General features: G+C 42.9%; 1 protein-coding gene and 1 long non-coding RNA gene across 4 annotated transcripts; both read right to left on the bottom strand.

Moving 5' to 3' along the window:
• Positions 1-1,916: 1,916 nt before the first annotated feature.
• Positions 1,917-11,789, bottom strand: LOC110525649 (KAT8 regulatory NSL complex subunit 3). 3 transcript variants are annotated; one of them, XM_021605969.2, is made up of 20 exons: positions 11,472-11,788; positions 10,692-10,955; positions 10,324-10,494; positions 10,045-10,135; positions 9,698-9,883; positions 9,448-9,579; positions 9,045-9,161; positions 8,837-8,935; positions 8,604-8,675; positions 8,152-8,226; positions 7,847-8,004; positions 7,578-7,641; positions 7,192-7,380; positions 5,144-5,300; positions 4,806-4,883; positions 4,242-4,418; positions 3,924-4,011; positions 3,602-3,729; positions 3,087-3,193; positions 1,917-2,991 (listed from the first exon to the last, which is right to left on the bottom strand). In XM_021605969.2, the coding sequence occupies exons 2-20, from the start codon at positions 10,895-10,897 to the stop codon at positions 2,755-2,757; spliced, it is 2,532 nt and encodes an 843-aa protein (XP_021461644.2). In that variant the 5' UTR covers positions 10,898-10,955; positions 11,472-11,788; the 3' UTR covers positions 1,917-2,754. The 3 variants fall into 3 exon arrangements, with proteins under 3 accessions (XP_021461644.2, XP_021461645.2, XP_036835653.1); XM_021605970.2 differs by lacking the exon at positions 3,602-3,729 and having other exon boundaries at positions 11,472-11,789; XM_036979758.1 differs by lacking the exon at positions 3,602-3,729 and having other exon boundaries at positions 3,087-3,177.
• Positions 11,790-22,780: 10,991 nt separating this feature from the next.
• On the bottom strand, positions 22,781-24,810 carry LOC110525653. Its single transcript, XR_002473790.2, has 4 exons — positions 24,670-24,810; positions 23,535-23,622; positions 23,306-23,411; positions 22,781-23,076 (listed from the first exon to the last, which is right to left on the bottom strand). It is a non-coding gene; the product is annotated as an uncharacterized LOC110525653 (long non-coding RNA).
• Between the last annotated feature and the right edge of the window lie 1,411 nt (positions 24,811-26,221).

Below are 26,221 nucleotides of genomic sequence, written 5' to 3' on the forward strand. Positions count from 1 at the left end.
GGATATTACAGTTTTTGATGTCCCGTTGGTAGGATATTCGTGATCGTACCTCGTCTAGTTTATTGTCCAATGATTGCACGTTGGCGAGTAATAGACGGTAACGGTTAGTTGCCTTCTGTGGGTCCGGACAAGGCATCCGACTCTTCGTCCTCTGTGTGGCTTCCTTTTGCGAATAATTGGGATGTCTGCCCTTTGGGGTGTTTGGAGAATATCGTGTGAGTCCTGCTTGTTGTTGTTGAAGAAGAAATCTTCGTCTAATCCGAGGTGAGTGATCGCTGGCCTGATATCCAGAAGCTCTTTTCTTCCGTAAGATACGGTTGCAGAAACATTATGTATAAAATAATTTACAAATATCACGAAAAGAAACATATATTGGCACAATTGGTTAGGAGACCGTAAAACGGCAGCCATATCCTCCGGCCCCATCTCCTCGGCAATGCCAAGTGTGTATCCTGTGTGTATCAAGAACAGTCCACAACCCAAAGGACATCCAGTCAACTTGACAACTGTGGGAAGCATTGGAGTCACCATGGGCCAGCATCCCTGTTGAACTCTTGACACCTTGTAGAGTCCATGCCCTGACAATTTGAGGCTGTTGTGAGGGCAAAGGGGGTACAACTCAATATTAAGATATGTTTCTAATGTTTGTTCTAATATGTTCCTAACATTTTGTACATATTTGGTAACAAAACATTGTTTTAGAAAATGTGATAACACAAGTTAACATGTTTGCTGTTTGTGAGGAGACAGACTTTCCTATCAGGATGTGTCACGGTCGTCATAAGGAGGAGACCAAGGCGCAGCGTGATAAGCGTACATTCTAATTTATTAAACGAATGCAAAACTAACAAAACTATACAAAATAACAAAACGAACCGTGAAGCAATATAGGCGAAAAGGCAACTAAACATAGAATAATAACCCACAAAACCAAAATGGAAAATGGCAACCTAAATAGGATCCCCAATCAGAGACAACAATAAACAGCTGTCTCTGATTGGGAACAAATTCAGGCCACCATAGACCTACATATACCTAGACATACCCCATAGATATACAGAAAAACCCTAGACAGGACAAAAACACACATACCACCCTCGTCACACCCTGACCTAACCAAAATAATAAAGAAAACAAAGATAACTAAGGTCAGGGCATGACAGTACCCCCCCCCCCCCTCCCCCAAAGGTGCCACCCACAGCCTAGCCCAGTGCAGTCATTCTGCTGGGCTGTCCTCGCAGCATCACAATTATATTTTTGGGGGCTCTGCAGCCAACACACAGAGATGGCATGGGTTACACATCTACTCTGAGCTTTTAACTTGATCTGGGTGTCAAGCCTAGTTCAGACAGAATTTTCCCCCAGACACAGCAAAGCAGGCAACTTTCCAACTGACATTCCTGAACAGCTAGTATCCAGCAGTGTTAACCCAATGGGGGAAAAATATTTAAATCAGATAGTTTTTTTTGAAGAAAAATGTTAAGTACCCAAGGGCGTATTTGGTGTTTGGCTGTATTTTCATGTCTGGCTTGCTTTTCTCAATGACGGGAACAGTCCATGTCAGGAGACAGTGAGGAAAGATCTCAATTGCATACTCCTCGCATCCTCTCTCCTTCTCAAATCCCATTGGATGAGAAAGCCAGAGGTCCCTGTCCTCAAATGGGTTTTGTGTAGAGGACGCGAGGTGTATGCAATTGAGATCTTCCCGTATATACAGGATTTCTACTGGAGTATGTAAGGATAAAAATAACTTGTTTTAGTCTTAGCGTAAATGATTCATCCAGGTTCGAACTTTACACAGAATTACAAAAATAAGCCTCCAAAGACAACAGCAATCCTGGGGAAGGAGTGGAAGACTTGGATATCTTAACAGCAACATCCATTTCTCAATCAAAAAATAGGAATGAAAACATGGGTTATTTTCCAGTCTTTATTGCAATGATAGAAACAGAAACATATGCCGGATGTGAATATTACTGTCTTCAACTCTTGTACTCTGAATATTACTGTCTTCAACTCTTCTACTCCCTCCAAAGTGAGTCTGTGGGTCCTTGTGCGCATCTGGAAGTACGGCTGCTGCTTGCAGGTGATTTAATTAATAATGTAACATGAAGACCATCTTTACCGAGTGGACGTATGTGGTGAAGAAATTCATTCTGAACAGGGCCATTGACATATTCTGTAGTCATGTGACATTTAGTCAATATTAAAATGCACTCATTTTTGGCCCTCCTGATTCACAATTCTTGCGACATCAATTTTGTATCAAGAGTTCCATGTATTCAAAGCAACATCATGCAAATATGAACATGCCATTGACGGATTCTCATGTCAGCATTTTGAACATTTACATTTGACATATCCGCAGACTTCCATTGATTCAGAAACAATAACTATTAAACTTGACTTCATCAAACTTCTAATTCCAATGTCACATCCTCCCAGATCACGGTACTCATTGATGTTTTCCTTATGGCTCTTTCAAACATGAAAATTAGTACAAAAACTAATACGATAGTTGGGATATACGATACAAATCTATATACTCGATGTTACACGGCTGCAAGTCTGGCTTTTCAAATACTGACAACACCTAGGATCTTCATAGATGACTATCTGCATACACATTACTGATCATGCTGTCCACGATCTGTGTCACCCATCTGTAGTGTGGCCAAAGTGAACTGGCGATAGGGCCCGTCCTGCTATTCTAGCTTTCCCGAAACAAGGGGTTAAGGAGTTAACCCTGGGCATTCAGCGTGGCCGCCTTGGTTTGGCAGCTCGAGACGTACCGGCACTCTGGGTGGAGATGTGTGGCAGGCCGGGGAGGCCACTCACCGGCTTGGCCAGCACACCGTTGTTGAGTAGCTGGTGGATGGCAGTTGTCTTGGTCAGCCCTCCAGTGGAGACCACAGGCACTGTCCGGAGCAGAGTGCTGCTGCCAGTATCTATGGAGTTAAGAACCTGACCCTGGGGCTTCCCACCGAGGGCCTAGGGAGAGAGGAGAGGTAGAGCCAGTCAGTAACAATGAGTCAGCACACACAGACACAAGGATACTTTTAGCAGGTTTTTGAGGCTGGGTGTACCTGAATGCTGCCCATGCTAGCTGTTGTGCTGGACAGGCTAGGGGATTTGGTCACCATCTCCTGTAGACTGAAACTTAGGCCGTGGAGGAGGCTGCTGGCGGAAGGTGCTGCACACAAACACAGCGAGAATGATTCAGCACAGTTCACATTTAGACACAGTCAATACAGGAAGCTCAACAACACAATTAATGGTGACGACAGTTGAGAACCACCCCTATTTGTCTATTCAAAATAACGACCTTGAAAAAACAACCAGAGGCATTGCAGGGGTAACGCAAAAAGTAATCAATAACATTGTTTGCTCAGATCGGTTCTCGTGAAGTGCTCAAAGTCATGACATAAAACTCCACTTTAGTCCCATTCTTTTTATATTGATTCTCTGTTCCTCTGCATTGCAACTAACAAATCTGTGAAAATATACTGTACAACATATTTGGTTGTAGTTCACAGTGTTCTGTGAGATAGATCTGCTGCAGTGCCGAGTTAGGACAATTGTGCAGGCAGGTAGGAGATACCTTGGGCAGTAGCAGGAGCTTGCGCCTGGACTTGTGAGGAGGACCCTGACACCATGCAACTCTGCAGATTGTGGAAAGAGCTGGAACCCGAGCTCTGGGAACTAGACACCCCTGTCAGACTACCAGACCTGCATTAACACACACAATCAATCTACTCAAAGTTGCTCTGATAAGCAGAGCTGCTGTGATAGCTACCCTCCCCATAGTTTATTTTCTATACAATAACTTCCAACCAGTCGAGAACTCAATCCATTTGCAGCACACACCGCTGCCCAACGGGATAGAGTTTGGAAAGTTGGAGATCATGGTGTGTCAGGCCTACCGCTGGGCTGTGAGTAGTCTGGAGACTTCCTTGGCTCCAGATACAGTCTGTCCCACAGTCACATTCAGGGGCTTCCCAGAGGGTCCCACTGCATTGGAAAACAGACCATGAAGAGAATAAGCCAAATCTGATTGGACAACGCCACAATATGACATTGACAATGGTTTCTAATGAGTTTTGAAATGGTGGAAATGAATATGATCCATTTAAGCCCTACAAATATTGAAATTAACATGGAAACTATTTCTAATTTTTCTTTACTGAATCATTCATTTAGAGGAGCAGAAAACTGCCCACACTTAAATCTGAGCCAGTTACCTTCCTGTGCTGCAGAGCTGACAGCACCCCCTGCTGACTCTCCATGCAGGATGGTCACCTTGATCTTGGCTCTCTTTGAGGCCTTGGTGGGAGTGGGGCTGGGCGTCTGCCTTCTCTTCAGATGGGCCATCAGCTCATCTCTCTCCAGGCTCTCAGTCTGCTCACTGGATACAGGCACTGAGACACAGACAGACATCACTGACTGGGATATACAAACCAGACCACTTCAACCCTGATAAAAATTCTCAAAATTGTTATATGACCCTGTAAAAAATGTACATCAATTATCTGGTAACCTAACATCTAAAACTAGTTCCACTACATACTGGTCTTGACGAAAAAAAATCTAAGTAAAAATGGAAGGTTCTCTTCTGCATTGTTCAACAAGTCCAGTAAATGTGGAGGAGTTCAGATGGAGTGTCGCCTTGTTAACGTCCAAAAGTAGAAGTCGCGTCATAACCGGAAAAAACCCCGGAACATCCGGTAGTTGGGAACTCGGCAGAAGCTAATGATCTGGCAGTAAGAGGGAGATGGCAGACAGAAGAGAAAAGAGGAGATACTTACCAAAGACACAGGAGGGAGCGCCAGGGGGCAGATTTTTCCTCACAAGCATGTTTTGTTTCATAAAAGCAGCAAACTGGGCTGGAATGAATTAAAAGGGATGAAAAAAAAAGAAGGGATGAAAAGATAGTTACGTTCCATTGTGCCCTTCTGTTGTCGTGACTGCTCTAACAAGATTCATGTCTAAGAAAACTATTTTCACCATTCAATATTTAATTCACATTTTCCAAAGCCCACATTGGCAATGGAGGGGACTGACTCATTAGAACAAACGCACACAAACAAATGTGTCAAATGTGAGAGCTGTGTGTGTGTTCATACACGCAAGTAAGCCCACAAACCTTGTGCCTGCTTGTGTGTGAGCACCGTCCCAGACCGCTGCATATGGGTCTTGAGGAGTTGTGTGGCGGTGATCAGGCTGGACTTCTGTGCCGGGGACAGTCCCGAGGTCTTTGGCTTGGGGCTGGAGGTGGGACTGCTGCAAACACTGGACATGTCCTGAGGACACAACCAGAAAACACGGTTAATCAAATGATCAGCAATGTACACTGAGTGTACAAAACATTAGGAACACCTGCTCTTTCAATGACAGTCTGATCAGATGAAAGATATGATCCATTTTTGATGTCACTTGTTAACCCCCTAAGGTCAATCAATGTCTGCACCCTGTGGAAATCGAATTAGCATAATAATATTTGGATGCCGTCTCAAGCCCATCCAACACAATCTCACTCAATTCATGCAAATATGTATAAAAAGTATTTCAGCAGATTTTGTGCGTTTGTGTGTGAAAAGACCCCCAAAAATTAGCGACTTCATTCGTAGGAAAATCATTTTTTGTGGGCAAAAGAAAAATCTTTTGAAAGTTAGAGCAATGCATGATGGGCAATGATGTTCTACACTGACTTTTCTTTGACCCACAGTTATTTATATAATAAAACAATTAAGTGATAACGACCCTTCGGTAAGTATTCAGACCCTTTGGCTTTTTTCATATTTTGTTTCGTTACAGCTTTGTTCTAAAATGTATTACATTGTTTTTCCGCCCCTCAATCTACACACAATACCCTATAATGACAAAGCAAAAACAGGTTAAGACATTTTTGCTAATTTATAAAGAATAAAACAGAAATATCAAATTTACATAAGTATTCAGACCCTTTATTCAGTACTTTGTTAAAGCACAATCTTTGCACACCTGTATTTGGGGAGTTTATCCCATTCTCTGCAGATCCTCAAGCTCTATCAGGTTGGATGGGGAGGCATTCAGGCCAAAGAGTTCAATCTTGTTTTCATCAAACCAGAGAATCCTGCTTCTTTAGCTGTCTTTTGGCAAACTCCAAGCGGGCTGTCATGTCTTTTACTGAAGAGTGGCTTCTGTCTGGCCACTCTACCACAAAGGCCTGATTGGTGGAGTGCTGCAGAGATGGTTGTACTTCTGGATCGTTCTCCCATCTCCACAGAGGAACTCTGGAGCTCTGTCAAAGTGACCATCCCTGACCAAGGCCCTTCTCCCCCGATTGCTCAGTTTAGCCAGGTGGCCAGCTCTAGGAAGAGTCTTTGTGGTTCCAAACTTATTCCATTGTGTTCTTGGAGACCTTCAATGCTACAGACATTTTTTGGTACCCTTCCCCAGATCTGTGGCTCGACACAATCCTGTCTCGGAGCTCTATGGAAAATTCCTTCTACCTCATGGCTTGGTTTTTCTCTGGCATGCACTGTCAACTGTGGGACCTTATATACACAGGTGTGTGCCTTTCCAAATCACGTCCAATCAAGTCTCATAGCAAAGGGTCTGAATACTAATGTAAATAAGGTATCTGTTGTTGTTTTTTAATACATTTGCAAAAAAATGTAAAACCTGTTTTTTCTTTGTCATTATGGGGTATTGTGTGAAGATTTATGAGTTTTTATTTTAATTTTATACATTTTAGAATAAAGCTGTAACATAACAAAATATGGAAAAAGTCATGGTGTCTGAATACTTTCGAAAGGCACTGTATGTGCCATCCAGAGGATGAATGGGCAAGACAATATATTTAAGTGCCTTTGACCAGGGTATGGTAGTAGGTGCCAGGCACACCAGTTGGAGTGTGTCAAGAATGGCAATGGTGCAGAGTTTCACGCCCAACAGTTTCCCGTGTGTATCAAGAATGGCCCACCACCCAAAGGACATCCAGCTAACTTAACACAGCTGTGGGAAGCTTTGGAGTCAAGATGGGCTAGCATCCCTGTGGAACGCTTGACACCTTCTAGAGTCCATGCCCCGGCGGACTTAGGCTGTTCTGAGAGCAAAAGGTGTTCCTAATGTTTTGTACAGTCAGTGTATATAATTCCTAGCATTTCCTTGTTAGTTTTCCTAAGCGTGACTGAGTGATGCAGGATGTACCTCGGAGCCTGAGGGGGAGATAGGTACTCTGAGGGCAGGGGAAGAGGGGCGGGCCCTCTCCAGGTCAAAGGGTAACTCCCGCCAGGGCTGCTTCTTCTTCTCTGTGTCCAGGTCCCTCAGCTCTCCGGAGCTGTGGCCGTGGCTCTCCGCCCGCTCCAGCACTCCCGACAGGAAGTCTGCTATCTCATCCTACACACGAGAGACAACAGGAATATATCTGCATCAAAAGCATTTCACTGACACTATATGTGAAGAGTTTGATGGCCATGGTTTTAATTCTCAAAATTCTTTGGAGTTTTCGTAGAAACTCCTGCACTTAGCCAACCATTGTCTGGATAAAACAAACATGGTTCCTTTCCAAGACAAGGACAAGAAAATGGACCAACCTGAATGCAGCGATCCACCATGGTCTGTGTCAATCCCTCTGATTTGATCTTTGTTGAGTTGATTCTGAGGAAAGACACCATTTAATCATGACTGAGCAATAAACTGAAATGTCCTCAAATTCTTCAATTGAATAGCCATGCAGAAAATGACTGTGAGCAATCAACAAGTTTAAAATGGCTTTTTAAAATTCCAATCTTCATATATATTTCAATAGCGTGTGAAGACCACTAACCCTCCTCAGAGTAAACTCAGGGTAGGCTTAACCCACCTGAGGTTGTCTTCAGCTCCCCCCACCACCACCATGCTGTTGTCGACTCTAAGTTTCTCTCGGAACTCCTCCATGGCCTCTGTGCCACACTGCAGAGCGTTCTGACCAACCACAAACAGCACTGGGGTCTTCATGTCCAGTAAGGGGTCGTCCACATCCTGCCAGTCAACAATACAAATACAGTCAATACAAGTCTATGACTCACATCCCTGACCCGTGAAATAATGTTGAAACTGTAAGACAAGTAGAAGCATCATATCCTAATGTCTCCACAAGGCAGAAAACTTTTGAGCATATTTCCTTACCCCTCTTGCCCCATTGATTGTTAGCAGAGGAAAGCCAAGACACACCACAGCAGTCAGGTACTCCATGAGGGAGACCTGGGAGAGGACAACCAAGTCAATATGTGCGCCAATGTCACATCCACCCATCACACACGTCAAACCATGGATTGGTTTTCAATAACCAACAGATGTATATCTTTCTGAGCATCACAGAGAATTATCTTAGAAAATGTGGACACCATATATACTGAACAAAAATATAAACGCAACATGTAAAGTGTTTGTCCCATGTCTATGCCCTCCCAGGCCCACCCATGGCTGCGACCCTGCACAGTCATGTGAAATTCATAGATTAGGGTCTCATTTATTATTGACTGATTTCCTGATATGAACTATAACTCCTTGAAATAGTTGCATGTTGCGTTTATATGTGTTCAGTATAGACAGAGACAGCATTCATTAAGCAGCCTTACGTGACAGGCGATGAGAGCTCCCACATTCCAGCCAACCAAGATAATGGGTTTGTGAGGGAAGTGACTGTGGACCTGGTGCATAAATGCATTGAAAAGCAAATGAATAGAAGCAAATGAAGACAGATCAGTCTGGTACATAGTATTCAAACAACAATCTCAATTAGCAGCAACGGTCAAATCCATTAGGAACATTAATCTGGATACACAACTTCAGATTCATAGAACAGCCTTACCTCCATGACTTTGGCCCTGACTGTGGCCAACATGTGCTCCAGACACTGAGCGATACCCACATTGGCTCCACTGTTTACATGGGTACTTACTGGGATGACCTGGGATAGACACATTATACAGTAAGTAATTCAATTACAAAAGCCTATTGGGTGTGAATAAAACACAGAGACGCAGTCACACTTGAGTATGAATAGAATAGATACAAACCTTTCCCAAGCAGGAGAGTTGTGACTGCCAAAATCTAAATCGGCGCGGGGTAGAAAGAGCAGGATTGGTGGGACCTGATGGTACAATTAAGATGAGTGGGGAGCCAGGAAGCTTGCTCTGCAATACAAACAAGCACAAAGATAGGCATCTGGTTATCATCACATCATTTGGGAAATGTAATCAAAGTAGTGCCAGTCAAAAGTGGTCAAAGTAAGACAGTTAGCCGTGTAAAACAGTATAAAGATGAAACTACTAAGAGCTTTCTCTTACTGCCACAACTATCACTTTCAGCCCTATTATAATTTGTGTGTGTTTGTTTCCATTGTCCTATTCATTCTTTGACTGCAGTGAATTCTGATTGCTCCCAGCACCACTGACAGGGATATCAGCATTAGCGACCTACCGGTTTGTTGTGAGACAGAATGCCCACGGCTGGATCCCAGGGCCTCTTCAGGAGCAGAGAGAGGGCTTCTGCACCAGCCGCTCCAGTCTTTACTGACGACGTCAGCAGCATTCTGTCAATCAGCAAGGGCAACTGCACAGACAGAGAGGAATGGTGAATCACCCTGATAGAATGTATCCCTCTATATAAGAATGCATGTGTCATAACATCAAAGTGTAATCACATTTTGAGAGAGAGAGATAATGAGTACCTTGCTCTTGAGTGTCTGCAGTACGTCCAGGTAAGCAGCCAGCATGGCCAGACTGAGAGACTCTATCAGGGTGCTGTGTAGCCACTGGGTCAGTTTGGTGTCCCAGTTGACACTGGCCAGTGCATGGCGCACCTTCCGGGCACATTTGTCCACAGCAATCCTGCGCAATACTGGCTCATTGGAGGCCTACGAGTCAGAAGGGTGGTGAGATGGTGAGACAACAGGGACAGGAACTTTGATAGTCATTCAAACTGAAACATGTCAATGCAATATTTTCGTGTTGAATCACATTTGAAACAAAATACGCACCACATACAAAAGCATTTAGCTGGTGTTTATGAACTCACATTTTCATTGGCAAGCCGGGCCAGTCGTTCAGCTTGCAGAGCTTTCAGCAGCTTATTAAATAATTTGTTTTGAGTGACCGACCATCCAGCCCTGTAATACAAGCAGTGTGTACCAGTATTGAAGTCTGAAGATGATCACTATTTGAAATGGAGATTGAGAAAAAAGTGTATACAAGAGCTGAGCAAACAAGATAACTGCACCACAGAAGTCCGAAATAATGTATATTTTGAAAAACTCTATAGGGTTATTCAAAGGGATGTTGGGTAGAGGCCACTCACTTGTTGATGCGTTCGTCCCAGTCATCAGGGGGTGGGGGACCATCGGCAACTGTGCGAGCAAATAAAACATGTCGCTCACACTCCTTCATAACACTGCGTGCTTTCTGGTTGTCATAGAGTCGGATAGGTGTAGGCGTGACAGATTCCACATCTATTGACAGATCTGATTCCCTGCAAAAGACACAAACATACTACAGTCAATGATGTTATCCAGTTTTAGCAGTCACTTAATTATTGCCTTGATAAAGCTACAAAATGTAATTTGTTCTGAGGCAGAAAGATAGACATGTCTTCAGTGTTGTCATATGTGTGCATAAAATAATTTGGGCATTGAGTCATTAGTGAGGATTATGAGGGTTGACACTCACGGAGTGGCATCAGGTTGGCGACGTGGTGTGACGAACAGCATGCGCGTGGGCCGGGCACTGCTGGCGTCCGGGTGGGCATTCCATGGCTTGGCATAGCTGTGGTCCAATAACACCAAGTCCTGCTCACGCTCCTGAACAGACAACTGGAACAGCAAGGATGTACCCATCCTCTGTGCTGAAGTCTGGAAGTCCCCACTACGGTACATCCTCTACTGAGACCCCAAGGCTCTACAGCTCTGAGAGAGTGTTCCTTTCAACCCAAGCCTGAAGGGGGAGGAATCATGATCAATATCATATACGTCAAAACATAATGGGACATCACGTCATGTGAGTTGGACCACTCATCTTTAACCCACAGCTGGTTCGTTACAAGCACCCTTCTTATGCATTGGCTTAATAACCAACTTTGTAACGCTAGCTAGCTGGCTAACGGCATTATTTTAGCTAGCTAGATTCTTTAGAGATGTTCTCATAATGTTGATAGCAAGCAACATGCGTTTGCTTCATGCATGGCGGAGAGCGATCTGTGCGTTGTTGACGTTACTTTATTTTGTAGCTGGCTAACTTGCTAACGTAAGCTAGCTACATGCCTAGACAGATGCGCTAACTAGCTAGTTGGCTACCTAACACGAAATATGCATTACACTAACGTTACCGCATAGCTTACAGAAGGGGTAACTAACAATCATACCGGGCATTACAACGTGGCTACGTAGCTAGCTAACTTGGCGTGCATAGTAGCATTAAAGCTAGCACGCGCTAGTCGTATTGGCTACTCACCTTTTCATACTACTACCATTGATAGCATTATGTGATTGCAATCGAAATCTAATGAAGTCCAAATTCAATAAAATATAAACGTCAAAATCTAAATTCCGTGTAAATTGTCACATTTAAGAAGGACTACTCCGTCTCGGGTTTATATAAATCATTGATTATAGCCGACTTCCTTTTGTTTTGAGTAGGCGCGTGCCACTGTCAGTACACGGATGTAAAACACCGCCTGGGTAGCTATTTCCTACGGGCGGTGCATGTACTGGGGCCTTGGCCAGCGCCTGCTCTGAACCCTGAAAAGCAGTGGCTCTATGTAAAACAGATGGTAAAGAATGTATTAAAAATCTACTCAGTACACAATTGTCAGCAAATGAAATAAAAACTGCATGGTGGATTTCCGTACGACGTTTACCAGTGCGTTCCGTAGTAAAGTGGAGCTGTTTTGAAAATGTTGTCCTATGACTAATTTTCATGATGATGAGAGTTTAGAACACATTTTATGGAACTGCAACTACACACTGTAAACCATGTTATGTAATAATGAATCCATGTATTGATGTGAAAGCTGATTTGTATTTATATGAACTATTATGATTGTAAAATGTGAAAACAGTCAATAAATATGATTTTTAAACCAATAACCCCTTACCCTAATTCAAACCCTGGTGTTTTAGATCCCACAAGGATAGAAGAAGCCCCCCCCCCCCCCCCAACACACACATACACAAAAAAATTGTCTGAATGATCTGAATGATATTTTTTATTGATATTCTACTGTCAGTAAATGACAGACAACACCAATAATTTCCCCACGCCACCAAAGTATGGGCATGGCACAGCTCGATCATTCTTCTTAAATACGTCATATTTACACCTCTTCATATCAAGTTCCGTCGTGCAGTCATTTGGAACATTGCAGGGAAATGCAGCCCTACACCAAACAAATCAAATTAGCAAATTATATTGTACAGTTCTTTATTTTCATTAGAGCCAACAGTGAACTACTTTTATTCCAACAAACTGAAATGGTAAAGACAACATGCCATGATTATGACCATTTATAACAACATGTTTGTATCATGTTTCTTATGCATGGCAGCACATCTCATCCACTGTTCCTCCACCTAGAGCATAGAGAATGCCATGTACCATCCAAATGGTCCTGGCAATGGATCATGCCTAAAAAGACACTATGTGATTCATCAGAGTAGGCTTCCTAACACAGCATCAGTTTCTGAAATGTAAAACATAGTTGACATTCTTTTCATTAATTTGTGCTCTACAGGCTAATGTAGGCCTATATGTTTTGTCTTGTTTGTTGAGGGGTTGTTGTCGTGTCCTTTGCCTGGTTTCATATTTTGAAAGATGACACGCAGCATGGGACAGTGGAGGCAGAGCAAACAGGATTACAGCTAGAGCTATACCTATAGGAAATGAGAGAACAATCAATAAACCCCACAGATAGATTTTCAGTTACATTTTTGTTCCACATTGTGTTAGAAGTTTAGTTTCTCACTCACTATATGACTTTGCCTCAATGCCCTTTACTTCTCAGCTTATTATCTGACATACCTAAAATGTAACTGAATTAGACATTGTCATATTAATAATAATTTATTAACCACAGAAGAAGAAACAAACATATTTCTTTTTGAATTGCAATTGCTCCAAAATTGGAAGAAATCCCCAGAGATTTTGGGGATCATTGGAATGATCAGTTTTGTGCAGGAGCTGTCAATGCCGGGAAAAATATTCGGATCTGAGCTCCGGAAAACTCGGGCAGCGAGTACTACAACTACAAGGGCTTTTAAGCAATGGTCATGAAGGCAGGCTGCGATCCAAGGTACCGCTTCACCATGATCGACGTGGGCGCATATGGTCTGGAGGGAGATGTGGGAATCTTCTCATGACGCAAGTTTGGCTCCCAACTCATTGCAGGCCAGATGTCGCTATCAAGGCCGGAGTGCTTGCAGGGACCCCAAACACAGAGCCCATATGTCTTCGTGGGATACCAGGCATTCCCTCTGAGGGTAAACCTGATGTGACCATATCCAGAAAATATATGCTAACTAAACTCAGTAAAAAAAGAAACGTCCTCTCACTGTCAACTGCGTTTATTTTCAGCAAACTTAACATGTGTAAATATTTGTCTGAACATAACAAGATTCAACAACTGAGAGATAAACTGAACAAGTTCCACATACATGTGACTAACAGAAATTGAATAATGTGTCCCTGAACAAAGGGGGGATCAAAATCAAAAGTAACAGTCAGTATCTGGTGTGGCCACCAGCTGCATTAAGTACTGCAGTGCATCACCTCCTCATGGACTGCACCAGATTTGCCAGTTCTTACTGTGAGATGTTACCCCACTCTTCCACCAATGCACCTGCAAGTTCCCGGACGTTTCTGGGGGGAATGGCCCTAGCCCTCACCCTCCGATCCAATGGGATTGAGATCCGGGCACTTCGCTGGCCATGGCAGAACACTGACATTCCTGTCTTGCAGGAAATCCCGCACAGAACGAGCAGTATGGCTGGTAGCATTGTCATGCTGGATGGTCATGTCAGGATGTGCCTACAGGAAGGGTACCATATGAGGGAAGAGGATGTCTTCCCTGTAACGCACAGTGTTGAGATTGTCTGCAATGACAACAAGCTCAGTCCGATGATGCTGTGACACACCGTCCCAGACCATGTTGGACCCTCCACCTCCAAATGATCCCGCTCCAGAGTACAGGCCTCAGTGTAATGCTCATTCCTTCGACAATAAACGCAAATCCGACCATCACCCCTGGTGAGACAAAACCGTGACTCGTCAGTGAAGAGCACTTTTTGCCAGTCCTGTCTGGTCCAGCGACGGTGGGTTTGTGCCCATAGGCAACGTTGTTGTCCGTGATATCTGGTGAGGACCTGCCTTACAACAGGCCTACAAGCCCTCAGTCCAGCCTCTCTCAGCCTATTACGGACAGTCTGAGCATTGATGGAGGGATTTTGCATTCCTGGTGTAACTCGGGCAGTTGTTGTTGCCATCCTGTACCTGTCCCGCATGTACCGATCCTGTGCAGGTGTTGTTACACATAATCTGCCACTGCAAGGACGATCAGCTGTCCATCCTGTCTCCCTGTAACGCTGTCGTAGGCGTCTCACAGTACGGACATTGCAATTTATTGCCCTGGTCACATCTGCTGTCCTCATGCCTCCTTGCAGCATGCCCAAGGCACGTTCACGCAGATGAGCAGGGACCCTGGGCATCTTTCTTTTGGTGTTTTTCATAGTCAGTAGAAAGGCGTCTTTAGAGTCCTAAGTTTTCATAACTGTGACCTTAATTGCCTACCGTCTGTATGCTGTTAGTGTCTTAACGACCATTCCACAGGTGCATGATCATTAATTGTTTATGGTTCATTGAACAAGCATGGGAAACAGTGTTTAAACCCTTTACAATGAAGATCTGTGAAGTTATTTGGATTTTTACGAATTATCTTTGAAAGACAGGGTCCAGAAAAAAGGAAGTTTCTTTTTTTGCTGAGTTTACATGTGACTATATACATATGATGTGAAGATTATTGTAATGATATGCATAAAAGTGATCAGGCATCTTTGTAAGAGAATAGGGGCTTATGTCTAAAGCACATGCTACACAGTTGTTACACCACACATTTGATAGCCGTCATGTTCATTCCTCTTCAATACAAATGAAAACACTTATTTTATTCAATGATTCTTCTGGACTTGATAATGCGAAGAAGATCTGCAATTACCACCGCTCAAGTGCCAGAAGAATTTCAGAGAACTGCTTTGGGATCCTTGCAGCAAGATGGAGGATCCTGGGACGAGCCCTTGAGGTTGCCCCAGAGAAAGCTGAGACCATTGTGAAGGCCCATGATTACCTTTGCACCAAGACATTGACAACACAGTCATCAACACGGTACATCCACCCCACGTTTGTTGCCCACTCCAGAAACACTGGGGACCTACCTGCGTCCAGGAGAGTGGAGACAGCTTCCTGGACCCAAGTAACATGTAAATGTTGGAGTGTGGCTTGGAAAACATGCGCACATACAGCGAGGGAAAAAAGTATTTGATCCCCTGCTGATTTTGTACGTTTGCCCACTGACAAAGAAATGATCAGTCTATAATTTTAATGGTAGGTTTATTTGAACAATGAGAGACAGAATAACAACAAAAAATCCAGAACAACACATGTCAAAAATGTTATAAATTGATTTGCATTTTAATGAGGGAAATAAGTATTTGACCCCTCTGCAAAACATGACTTAGTACTTGGTGGCAGAACCCTTGTTGGCAGTCACAGAGGTCAGACGTTTCTTGTAGTTGGCCACCAGGTTTGCACACATCTCAGGAGGGATTTTGTCCCACTCCTCTTTGCAGCTCTTTTCCAAGTCATTAAGGTTTCGAGGCTGATGTTTGGCAACTGGAACCTTCAGCTCCCTCCACAGATTTTCTATGGGATTAAGGTCTGGAGACTGGCTAGGCCACTCCAGGACCTTAATGTGCTTCTTCATGAGCCACTTCTTTGTTGCCTTGGCCGTGTGTTTAGGGTCATTGTCATGCTGGAATACCCATCCATGACCCATTTTCAATGTCCTGGCTGAGGGAAGGAGGTTCTCATCCAAGATTTGACGGTACATGGCCCCGTCCATCATCCCTTTGATGCAGTGAAGTTGTCCTGTCCCCTTAGCAGATAAACACCCCCAAAGCATAATGTTTCAACCTCCATGTTTGACGGTGGGGATGGTGTTCTTGCGGTCACAGGCAGCATTCCTCCTCCTCCAAACACGGCGAGTTGAGTTGAAGCCAAAGAGCTCCATTTTGGTCTCATCTGACCACAACACTTTCATCCAGTTGTCCTCTGAATCATTCAGATGTTCATTGGCAAACTTCAGACGGGCATGTATATGTGCTTTCTTGAGCAGGGGGGACCTTGCGGGCGCTCCAGGATTTCAGTCCTTCACGGCGTTGTGTGTGACCAATTGTTTTCTTGGTGACTATGGTCCCAGCTGCCTTGAGATCATTGACAAGATCCTCCCGTGTAGTTCTGGGCTGATTCCTCACCGTTCTCATGATCATTGCAACTCCACGAGGTGAGATCTTGCATGGATCCCCAGGCCGAGGGAGATTGACAGTTCTTACTGTATGTGTTTCTTCCATTTGCGAATAATCGCACCAACTGTTGTCACCTTCTCACCAAGCTGCTTGGCGATGGTCTTGTAGCCCATTCCAGCCTTTTGTAAGTCTACAATCTTGTCCCTGACATCCTTGGAGAGCTCTTTGGTCTTGGCCATGGTGGAGAGTTTAGAATCTGATTGATTGATTGATTGCTTCTGTGGACAGGTGTATTTTATACAGGTAACAAGCTTAGATTAGGAGCACTCCCTTTAAGAGTGTGCTCCTAATCTAAGCTCGTTGCCTGTATAAAAGACACCTGGGAGCCAGAAATCTTTCTGATTGAGAGGGGGTCAAATACTTATTCCCCTCATTAAAATGTAAATCAATTTATAACATTTTTGACATGCGTTTTTCTGGATTTTTGTTGTTGTTATTCTGTCGCTCAAATAAACCTACCATTGAAATTATAGACTGATCATATCTTTGTCAGTGGGCAAAGGTATAAAATCAGCAGGGGATCAAATACTTTTCCCCTCACTGTACGCACTCTTCTTCTGGTTGATGTCTGTTTATATGTCATGTTGTGAGCTACACATTTGGTTTTGCTGTTTGGATTTTTATGTATTTCTTATTCACATTTTACAAATCACAATAAAGACTACTATAACGAAAGTCACTTCATCAATGTTGTTTAAGTTTTTCATCTTTTTTGGAGGCTAGACCCTCAAGACATATACCTAACCTTGTGTCATGTGTGGTGGCCTTTCAATGAGGACTTTCCTGCTATGGTGAATGGCTGTCCAGCTGTAGACAATAAAGGCTAGACCATCGAGACATTAACCTGATCTACATAACACAGGGTTGTACATGGTCATGTGTAGTGAGTGGCCTTTCAATATAGACCTTCCTGCTATGGTACATGGGTGAGTATCCAGGTGTATAAGGGCAGACCCCTGAGACGTTAACCTCATTTGCTTATCTCATGTACAAAGCAGTACAAATTTACTGAGTGACTAATTCAAAACAGTAATGTTTTCTGTCACAAGTACAAATAACCAGACAAATGCATTTGCAGACATTTTAGATATGTATTTACTTTCACAAGAGGAAAATAGTGATATGTAAAACAATGTAATACACAGGTAAAAAGTGTGATGAAAGTAACATGTGAATGAGGAAATACAGTAAGTTTAAATATATATACTGTATATATACATTTGAAGTTGGAAGTTTACATACACCTTAGCCAAATATATTTAAACTCAGTTTTTCACAATTCCTGACATTTAATCCTAGTAGAAATTCTACAATTGGGGTCTTGGCTGATTTCTTTAGATTTTCCCATGATGTCAAGCAAAGAGGCACTGAGTTTGAAGGTAGGCCTTGAAATACATCCACAGGTACACCTCCAATTGACTGAAATGATGTCAGAAGCTTCTAAAGCCTTGACATTATTTTCTGGAATTTTCCAAGATGTTTAAAAGCACAGTAATCTGTCTTTAAGCAATTGTTGGAAAAATGACTTGTGTCGTGCACAAAGTAGATGCCCTAACCATCTTGCCAAAACTATAGTTTGTTGTGGAGTGGTTGAAAAACTAGTTTTAAAAGCCTTGACATCATTTTCTGGAATTTTCCATGATGTTTAAAAGCACAGTAATCTGTCTTTAAGCAATTGTTGAAAAAATGACTTGTGTCATGCACAAAGTAGATGCCCTAACCATCTTGCCAAAACTATAGTTTGTTGTGGAGTGGTTGAAAAACTAGTTTTAATGACTCCACCTTGGCCAAATACATTTAAACTCAGTTTTTCACCATTCCGTTTAATCCTAGTAAATATTCCCTGTTTTAGGTCAGTATGGATCAGCACTTTATTTGACTTCAACTGTATGAGAATGACTTGAACTGTAGACTTTAACTGTAGAGAATGACTTCAACTGTATATAAACTGTATATAAAAAAGGAGAAAACTGTACATAAAAAAGGAGGAAAAAGGAGAAAAAAACACAGTAGATTACCCACCACCCTAACATGTGAATAAGAAAAAAACGTTTTTGGGGTGAGACAGAAGGCTTTGTCTCACTCAGAGGGCTCTGTCTCACTCGAGAGCGGACGGAGCGGACACACAGTACTGATCGATGTTCCTGTGAAAGTACATTGTCATGTCCCTGAGAAACGAGAGAGATTGATCAGCAGGAGTCATCCATCTGCTGCATAATGTTAGTGTCCAAAGGACCACAGCTGTCTTCCTCTTCCGGCCATTGGAGTTGGGTCAGGGAGATGGGGCGGAGGTTAATGGAGTTGAAGGGCAGAGATCAAGGGTGCGCCTGGACGGTACTTTGGGTGTTGGTGAGAAGGGCCTGGGCGTTGGGAAAGGGACCGGGGAGGAGATGAACCAGGCTGGGGAGATGATTCATCAAGGGGCGATGAACCACCTGTAGATGGGCCCTCAGGGCTCTGCTCTGTCTCTGGGCTGTCCAAGATACCAACACCCTCCAACACCTGCAAGCAGATGGCGAGTACATTAGAATACAATGCAAATAATCTTAAAACATCTCCATGGGCTCCTTTGAGTTAAAATGTTTAACCAAAAGAACTGACTTTATAAACATCTCAATCTAATTATGTTTGAACTAGCCCCTGCTAATCATTATGATTTGACAACACAGGCACTGAATATTTCCCAATCCCAATTTCTCCTATCCAGAAAAGAGCTGATTTCACATGTTCTAACTAGGTCTGCTAAACATAAGATCACAAACACATACACACACACTGTACAAAAGATCTCGGCTTCATGACGTGTACGTTAACAGTGATCTGGCCTACCACCGTTGTGTCATCAGCAAACTCAATGATGGTGTTGGAGTTGTGCTTGGCCACGCAATCGTGGGTGAACAGGGAGTACAGGAGGGGACTAAGCACACACTCCTGAGGGGTCCACGTGTTGAGGATCAGCGTGTTTGTTGTTGCCTACCCTTACCACTTGGGGGTGGCCCATCAGGAAGTCCAGGATCCAGTTACAGAGGGAGGTGTTTAGTCCCAGGGTCCTTAGCTTAGTGATGAGCTTTGTGTTGAATGCTGAACTGTAGTCAATGAACAGCATTCTCACATAGGTGTTCCATATGTCCAGGTGTGAAAGGGCCGCGTGGAGTGAGATTGAGATTGCGTCATCTGTCGAGCTGTTGGGGTGGTATGCGAATTGGAATGGATCTAGGGTTTGATGGATTTGATGTGAGCCATGATCAGCCTTTCAAAGCACTTCATAGCTACTGTGGTAGTCATTTAGGCAGGTTACCTCCACTTTTCTTGGGCACAGGGACTATGGTGGTCTGCTTGAAACATGTAGGTATTACAGACTCGGTCAGGGAGCGGTTCAAAATGTCAGTGAAGACACTTGCCAGTTGGTCCGTGCATGCTCTGAGTACACCTCCTGGTAATCCATCTGTGAATGTTGACCTGTTTAAAGGTCTTGTTCACATTGGCTATGAAGAGTGTGATCACACAGTCATCCAGAACAGCTGGTGCTCACATGCATGCTTCAGTGTTGCTTCCCTCGAAGCGAGCATAAAAGGCATTTAGCCCGTCTGGTAGGCTCCCGTCACTGGGCAGCTCACGGCTGGGTTTCCCTTTGTAATCTTTAATAGTTTGCATGACCTGCCACATCCGATGAGCACGGAGCCGATGTAGTAGGAGTCAATCTTAGTCCTGTAATGGCGCTTTGCCTGTTTGATGGTTCATCTGATGGAATAGCAGGATTTCTTATAAGTGTCCTAGAAGTGGCAGCTCTAGCCTTTAGCTCGGTGCGGATGTTGCCTGTAATTCATGGCTTCTGGTTGGGATATGTACGTACGGTCACTGTTGGGGCGACATTGTCGATGCACTTATTGATGAAGCTGGTGACTGAGGTGGTATACTTCTCAATGCCATTGAATGAATCCCGGAACATATTCCAGTCTGTGTTAGCAAAACAGTTCTATAGCGTAGCATTCGCGTAATTGACCACTTCACTTCCGTATTAAGCGAGTCACTGGTACTTCCTGCTTTAGTTTTAGCTTTTAAGCAGGAATCAGGAGGATAGAATCAGATTTGCCAAATGGAGGGCAAGCCATACCTCGAGACTCCCTTAATATTAGACATCGCGCACCAGCTGTTATTGAGAAATAGACACACACACCCCCACCCCTCGTCTAATCGGACGTAGCTTTTCTGTCCTGCCGATGCACGGAAAACCTGCCAATTGTATATTATCCATGTCGTCCTTCAGCCACAACTCGATGAAACCTATGATATTACAGTTTTTAATGTCCCGTTGGTAGGATAGTCTCGAACGGAGCTCATCCAGTTTATTCTCCAGTGATTGCACGTTGGCCAATAGAACGGATGGTAGAGGTGGGTTTCCCACTCGCTGACGAATTCTCACAAGGCACCCTGATCTGCTCCCACTTTATCTCCTTCTTTTCTTGTTGCGAATGACGGGGATTTGGGCCTTGTCTGGGAGCAACATTAAAGAAAAATCTTTGTCCAGTTAGAGGTGAGTAATCGCTGTTCTGATATCCAAAAGCTATTTTTGGTCATAACAGACGGTAGCATCAACATTATGTACAAAATAAGTTACAAACAATGCTGAAAACCCCCCACAAAATAGCACAAATAGTTAGGAGCCCGTAAAACAGCAGCTATCCTCTCCGGCGCCATTTTGAACATTCAAATGGTTTTTTTCTCCACTTGTTTTCCAAGGTGGTGTTATCCTTCCTCACACATGAAATGGCTCCTCCAAACTAGAATAATGTCTTTGTATGGGTGCAGAGGCTCCTGGTTGTGCCCAGCGTTACCAGCTGTCAGCACCACCAGCACACTTACAGCACCAAGCAGGACTGTTGACCAGGAGCCTCTGCACTTCCTTATTTCTGTATCTTCATCCAGTGTTCTTCAGCATTGAATAGAAGTTACCCGAAAGGGTGCAGTGGCTGCAGTGGAAGGCAGAGAATGCTCTGTTGCTATGAATCCAGTCTGTCTCAATTGAGTCAGGAGGCTCTCATTACTGGGTCGGGGACAAGCACAGGCTGCACACACATGCACTGAGCCTCAGGGCAGCGCACTTCTCTTATCTTGTTCTTTTCTTTTGCTCTTTTCTTACTGCTGGGAAGTAGGACAAGGGGAAGTGTATTCCAGGCAGCTCCAGAGAAACATATGGAATTGTGTCTAACTTAAAGTCTCCATCCACAACTCTTGACTTTTTTCACATGGTTGAAGAGGTAATGAAGACGGAGGTGAAAGAAAGGCAAACCATTCCCTTCTACTGCCATCTATTGGTGACAATCAGTGTGACAAGGTTCTGTAACAGGAGCTCATAAGATCAAGTCAAATCACATTTTATTTGTCACGTGCGCCAAATAAAACAGGTTTAGACTTTACCTGATATGCTTACTGTAAAGTCTACACTTGTTATATTCGGTGCATGTGAAAAATAAAATTAGATTTGATTTGATATGATGAGCTCTTGGTATGGAACCTTGTCACACTGATTGTCACCACTAGATGGATAGTTTGTCTTTCTGAAAGTTTCAGTCAGTTTACCTGAGGAGAATACTATAAAGCAGCATAAAGGTGTTAGCCAGCTAACTTGCGTAAATATACTGAATTAATTTTTATTGTGTAGAAAGATAGGCTTGTAATGGTCTAACTGATTTAACAAACGAAAAGACATGTACCTTTAGCTTTTTAAATCAATTAAATCAATTTTCATTTCTGGTTGCTTATCCAAGTTAGCTGGCTAACTCATTGATTATGCTTTGTAGTAAACCCCTCTGGACTTCAAACCTGTTACGTTCAGTTTCTTCTAAATTGGGAATAGATTAACTAAACATTTCATAACCACAAAACAAATAAGTCAATGACCTGAAACAAACACTGTCAGTAAATGGTGTGTGTGGACTTAAGGGGGACATCTGAATTTAAGGTCCATTATGCAACGGTGCAACACTGCAAATAGCCATTTGAAGTCGTTTATTTACTGGCTTAAACTAGACCTTACAAAAACACTCTCACATCTTTGTGTATTGATATTTTTCCGGCAGTAAATGACAGTTAACATCTATCATGACGTTCTTGAAGTAAATAAAGTACGGACACCCTAAGGTGAGGTGCTGAGTAACAGAGGAGGATCTTTACAAATGAAACAGAAAGTTGCACACTAACACGTATCTTTATTTTTCATTTGTATCATGATGTTTTTACCATTTCATTTCAACCAATCCAATTCGTCAGACACCAGAACATTCACATTTGACACAAAGTAAGCTGACAACATATTTTATTCATTGTATACTGAGAACACAGCGAAGTAAACAATTCACTTCCCCACAGAGCCGAAGACAGGGCATGAAATGGAGGGATCACTCTTCTTAACCACCTTGAATTCACATGCCTTTTGGTCCCACTCCTTCATGCAATCATCAGGAAAATCTATGGGAGTCATATACCTGCAATCAAACAATCAACATCAGCAAATCATTTTGTTGTGTAAATCAATAGAATTTCACTCATCCAGTCTTTTAATAAACCCCTGAGAAACCGTGTGTGGATATTTTGAGAAGATAACAATGGGTTGTATATTCCTTTAGTGTGATAGATACAGACTGGGAAGGCTGAGGGCTACATAGACCATGCATTTGGTGGGTGCTAGAATACGGCTGTGTTTACTGTACTTACCCCTGGCAGCATTCTAAACAATCACAGTTCATGCAATCACTGTTCCTCCAGCGGGAACCAGCAGGATGCCATGTCTTGTCCTTGTCGTCACGACAATGGGTTTTGCCTGAACAAGAAAACAATTGAACATATTGTGTAGGTTTGTTGTCTTTTTCAATGTACTAGCGTAATTAAAAAATGTTCGTGTTTATGAAGGTGGTTAGCTGGTTAGCTTAGTCTTTTACTTTACCCGGGTCAGAGGTCATAGCTTTCCTGTAGCAATAAGCATGGAACAGTGGAAGTAGTGCACACAGAATTAAAGCTAGGGCCAAGGACCTCTTCACAGGGAGAAGGGAGGGAAAACGTATGTTATTGAGGGGAATAAACAAGCAATTGGTCTACCGTTGAACCTTCAAAACATTGAAAATAAAGAACTAGAAAATGGAACTGACACATTTAAACATGTTAAAATAATAGTTAATTGACCCTACTCTAGAAAATAAATACCGGTAACTTTATTTTTCCGATGTCTTTTCTCTACTGTGTCGTTTAAATCCAACATCCATTCAGACTCAAACAAAGGTGATTTTGCAGTATTTATTTTTATGTCCACATTATCATATCAAAATGAAACCCCATTAGGCTACTTGCAGTGCATTCGGAAAGTATTCAGACCCTTTGACATTTACACATTTGGTTACGTTACCAGCTTTTTCTAAAATTGATCAAATATTTTTTTTCCATCATCAATCTACACACAATACCCCATAATTCCTCTTTGGAGATGGGAGAACCTTCCAGAAAAACAACCTCTGCAGCACTCCACCAATCAGGCCTTTATGGTAGAGTGGCCAGATGGAAGCCACTCCTCAGTAAAAGGCACATGACAGCCCACTTGGAGTTTGTCAAAAGGCTGCTAAAGAACTCTCAGACCATGAGAAACAAGATGCTCTGGTCTGATGAAACCAAGATTGACCTATTTGTCCTGCATGTCAAGCGTCACGTCTGGAGGAAACCTGGCAACATCCCTAAGGTGAAGCATGGTGGAGGCAGCATCATGATGCGGGGATGTTTTTCAGCGGCAGGAATTGGGAGATCGAACATATCTGAAGAGACCTGAAAATAGCTGTGCAGCAACGCTCGCCATCCAACCTAAGAGAGCTTGAGAGGATCTGCAGAGAATGGGATGAACCCCAAATACAGTTGTGCCAAGATTGTACCGTCTGAATACTTCCCGAATGCACTGTATGTTACTGGAGTTATAGTAAATTACAGTAAATTAGCAGGAACACAGCATCTAGTGTTGTTACATATCATGGAAAATCAACCAAATATAAGGCCTTCACCTTCAATATCCTGAAAACGTAACATGCAAAATGACCTACCATGATTCACACCAAAGATTCACACCAATGATTCACACCAATGTAGACTGGATTGTAATGTAATTCTACTGGAGTTCTTGTAGGGAAGTACATGCTTTTAAATAATGGGTATTTTGGAAGTAGCCCACCTTTAGAATTCAATAAAGGGGTGGGGATGGGGAAAGAGTAAACAAAAGTGACAAACATGCTTACTTTGTTAGGTTCAGGGCTAGGGTTAGGAGTTAGGTTTAGAGTTAGGGGTTAAGATTAGGGTAAGGGTTAGGTTTAATAGGAGTAGGAGTTTGAATGGAAATACATTTTAGGTCCCCATGAGGATAGAAGAACAAAACGTTTGTGTGTGTTTGTAACGTCTGGGTTGAGTCAGTAAACAAGGAACTTCATAGCTTCAAAATATGTCCAATAAATGATAGATTTTTATATACATTTTTTCTCTGAATTAATTTTACAACTACAGTGCCTTGCAAAAGTATTTGGCCCCCATGAACTTTGCGACCTTTTGCCACATTTCAGGCTTCAAATATAAAGATATAAAACTGTATTTTTTTGTGAAGAATCAACAACAAGTGGGACACAATCATGAAGTGGAACGACATTTATTGGATATTTCAAACTTTTTTAACAAATCAAAAACTGAAAAATTGGGCGTGCAAAATTATTCAGCCCCCTTAAGTTAATACTTTGTAGCGCCACCTTTTGCTGCGATTACAGCTGTAAGTCGCTTGGGGTTTGTCTCTATCAGTTTTGCACATCGAGAGACTGAATTTTTTTCACATTCCTCCTTGCAAAACAGCTCGAGCTCAGTGAGGTTGGATGGAGAGCATTTGTGAACAGCAGTTTTCAGTTATTTCCACATATTCTCGATTGGATTCAGGTCTGGACTTTGACTTGGCCATTCTAACACCTGGATATGTTTATTTTTGAACCATTCCATTGTAGATTTTGCTTTATGTTTTGGATCATTGTCTTGTTGGAAGACAAATCTCCGTCCCAGTCTCAGGTCTTTTGCAGACTCCATCAGGTTTTCTTCCAGAATGGTCCTGTATTTGGCTCCATCCATCTTCCCATCAATTTAACCATCTTCCCTGTCCCTGCTGAAGATAAGCAGGCCCAAACCATGATGTTGCCACCACCATGTTTGACAGTGGGGATGGTGTGTTCAGCTGTGTTGCTTTTACGCCAAACATAACGTTTTGCATTGTTGCCAAAAAGTTCAATTTTGGTTTCATCTGACCAGAGCACCTTCTTCCACATGTTTGGTGTGTCTCCCAGGTGGCTTGTGGCAAACTTTAAACAACACTTTTTATGGATATCTTTAAGAAATGGCTTTCTTCTTGCCACTCTTCCATAAAGGCCAGATTTGTGCAATATACGACTGATTGTTGTCCTATGGACAGAGTCTCCCACCTCAGCTGTAGATCTCTGCAGTTCATCCAGAGTGATCATGGGCCTCTTGGCTGCATCTCTGATCAGTCTTCTCCTTGTATGAGCTGAAAGTTTAGAGGGACGGCCAGGTCTTGGTAGATTTGCAGTGGTCTGATACTCCTTCCATTTC

This window comes from Oncorhynchus mykiss, chromosome 6 (genome assembly GCF_013265735.2).
Source record: "Oncorhynchus mykiss isolate Arlee chromosome 6, USDA_OmykA_1.1, whole genome shotgun sequence".
NCBI classification, from domain to species: domain Eukaryota; kingdom Metazoa; phylum Chordata; class Actinopteri; order Salmoniformes; family Salmonidae; genus Oncorhynchus; species Oncorhynchus mykiss.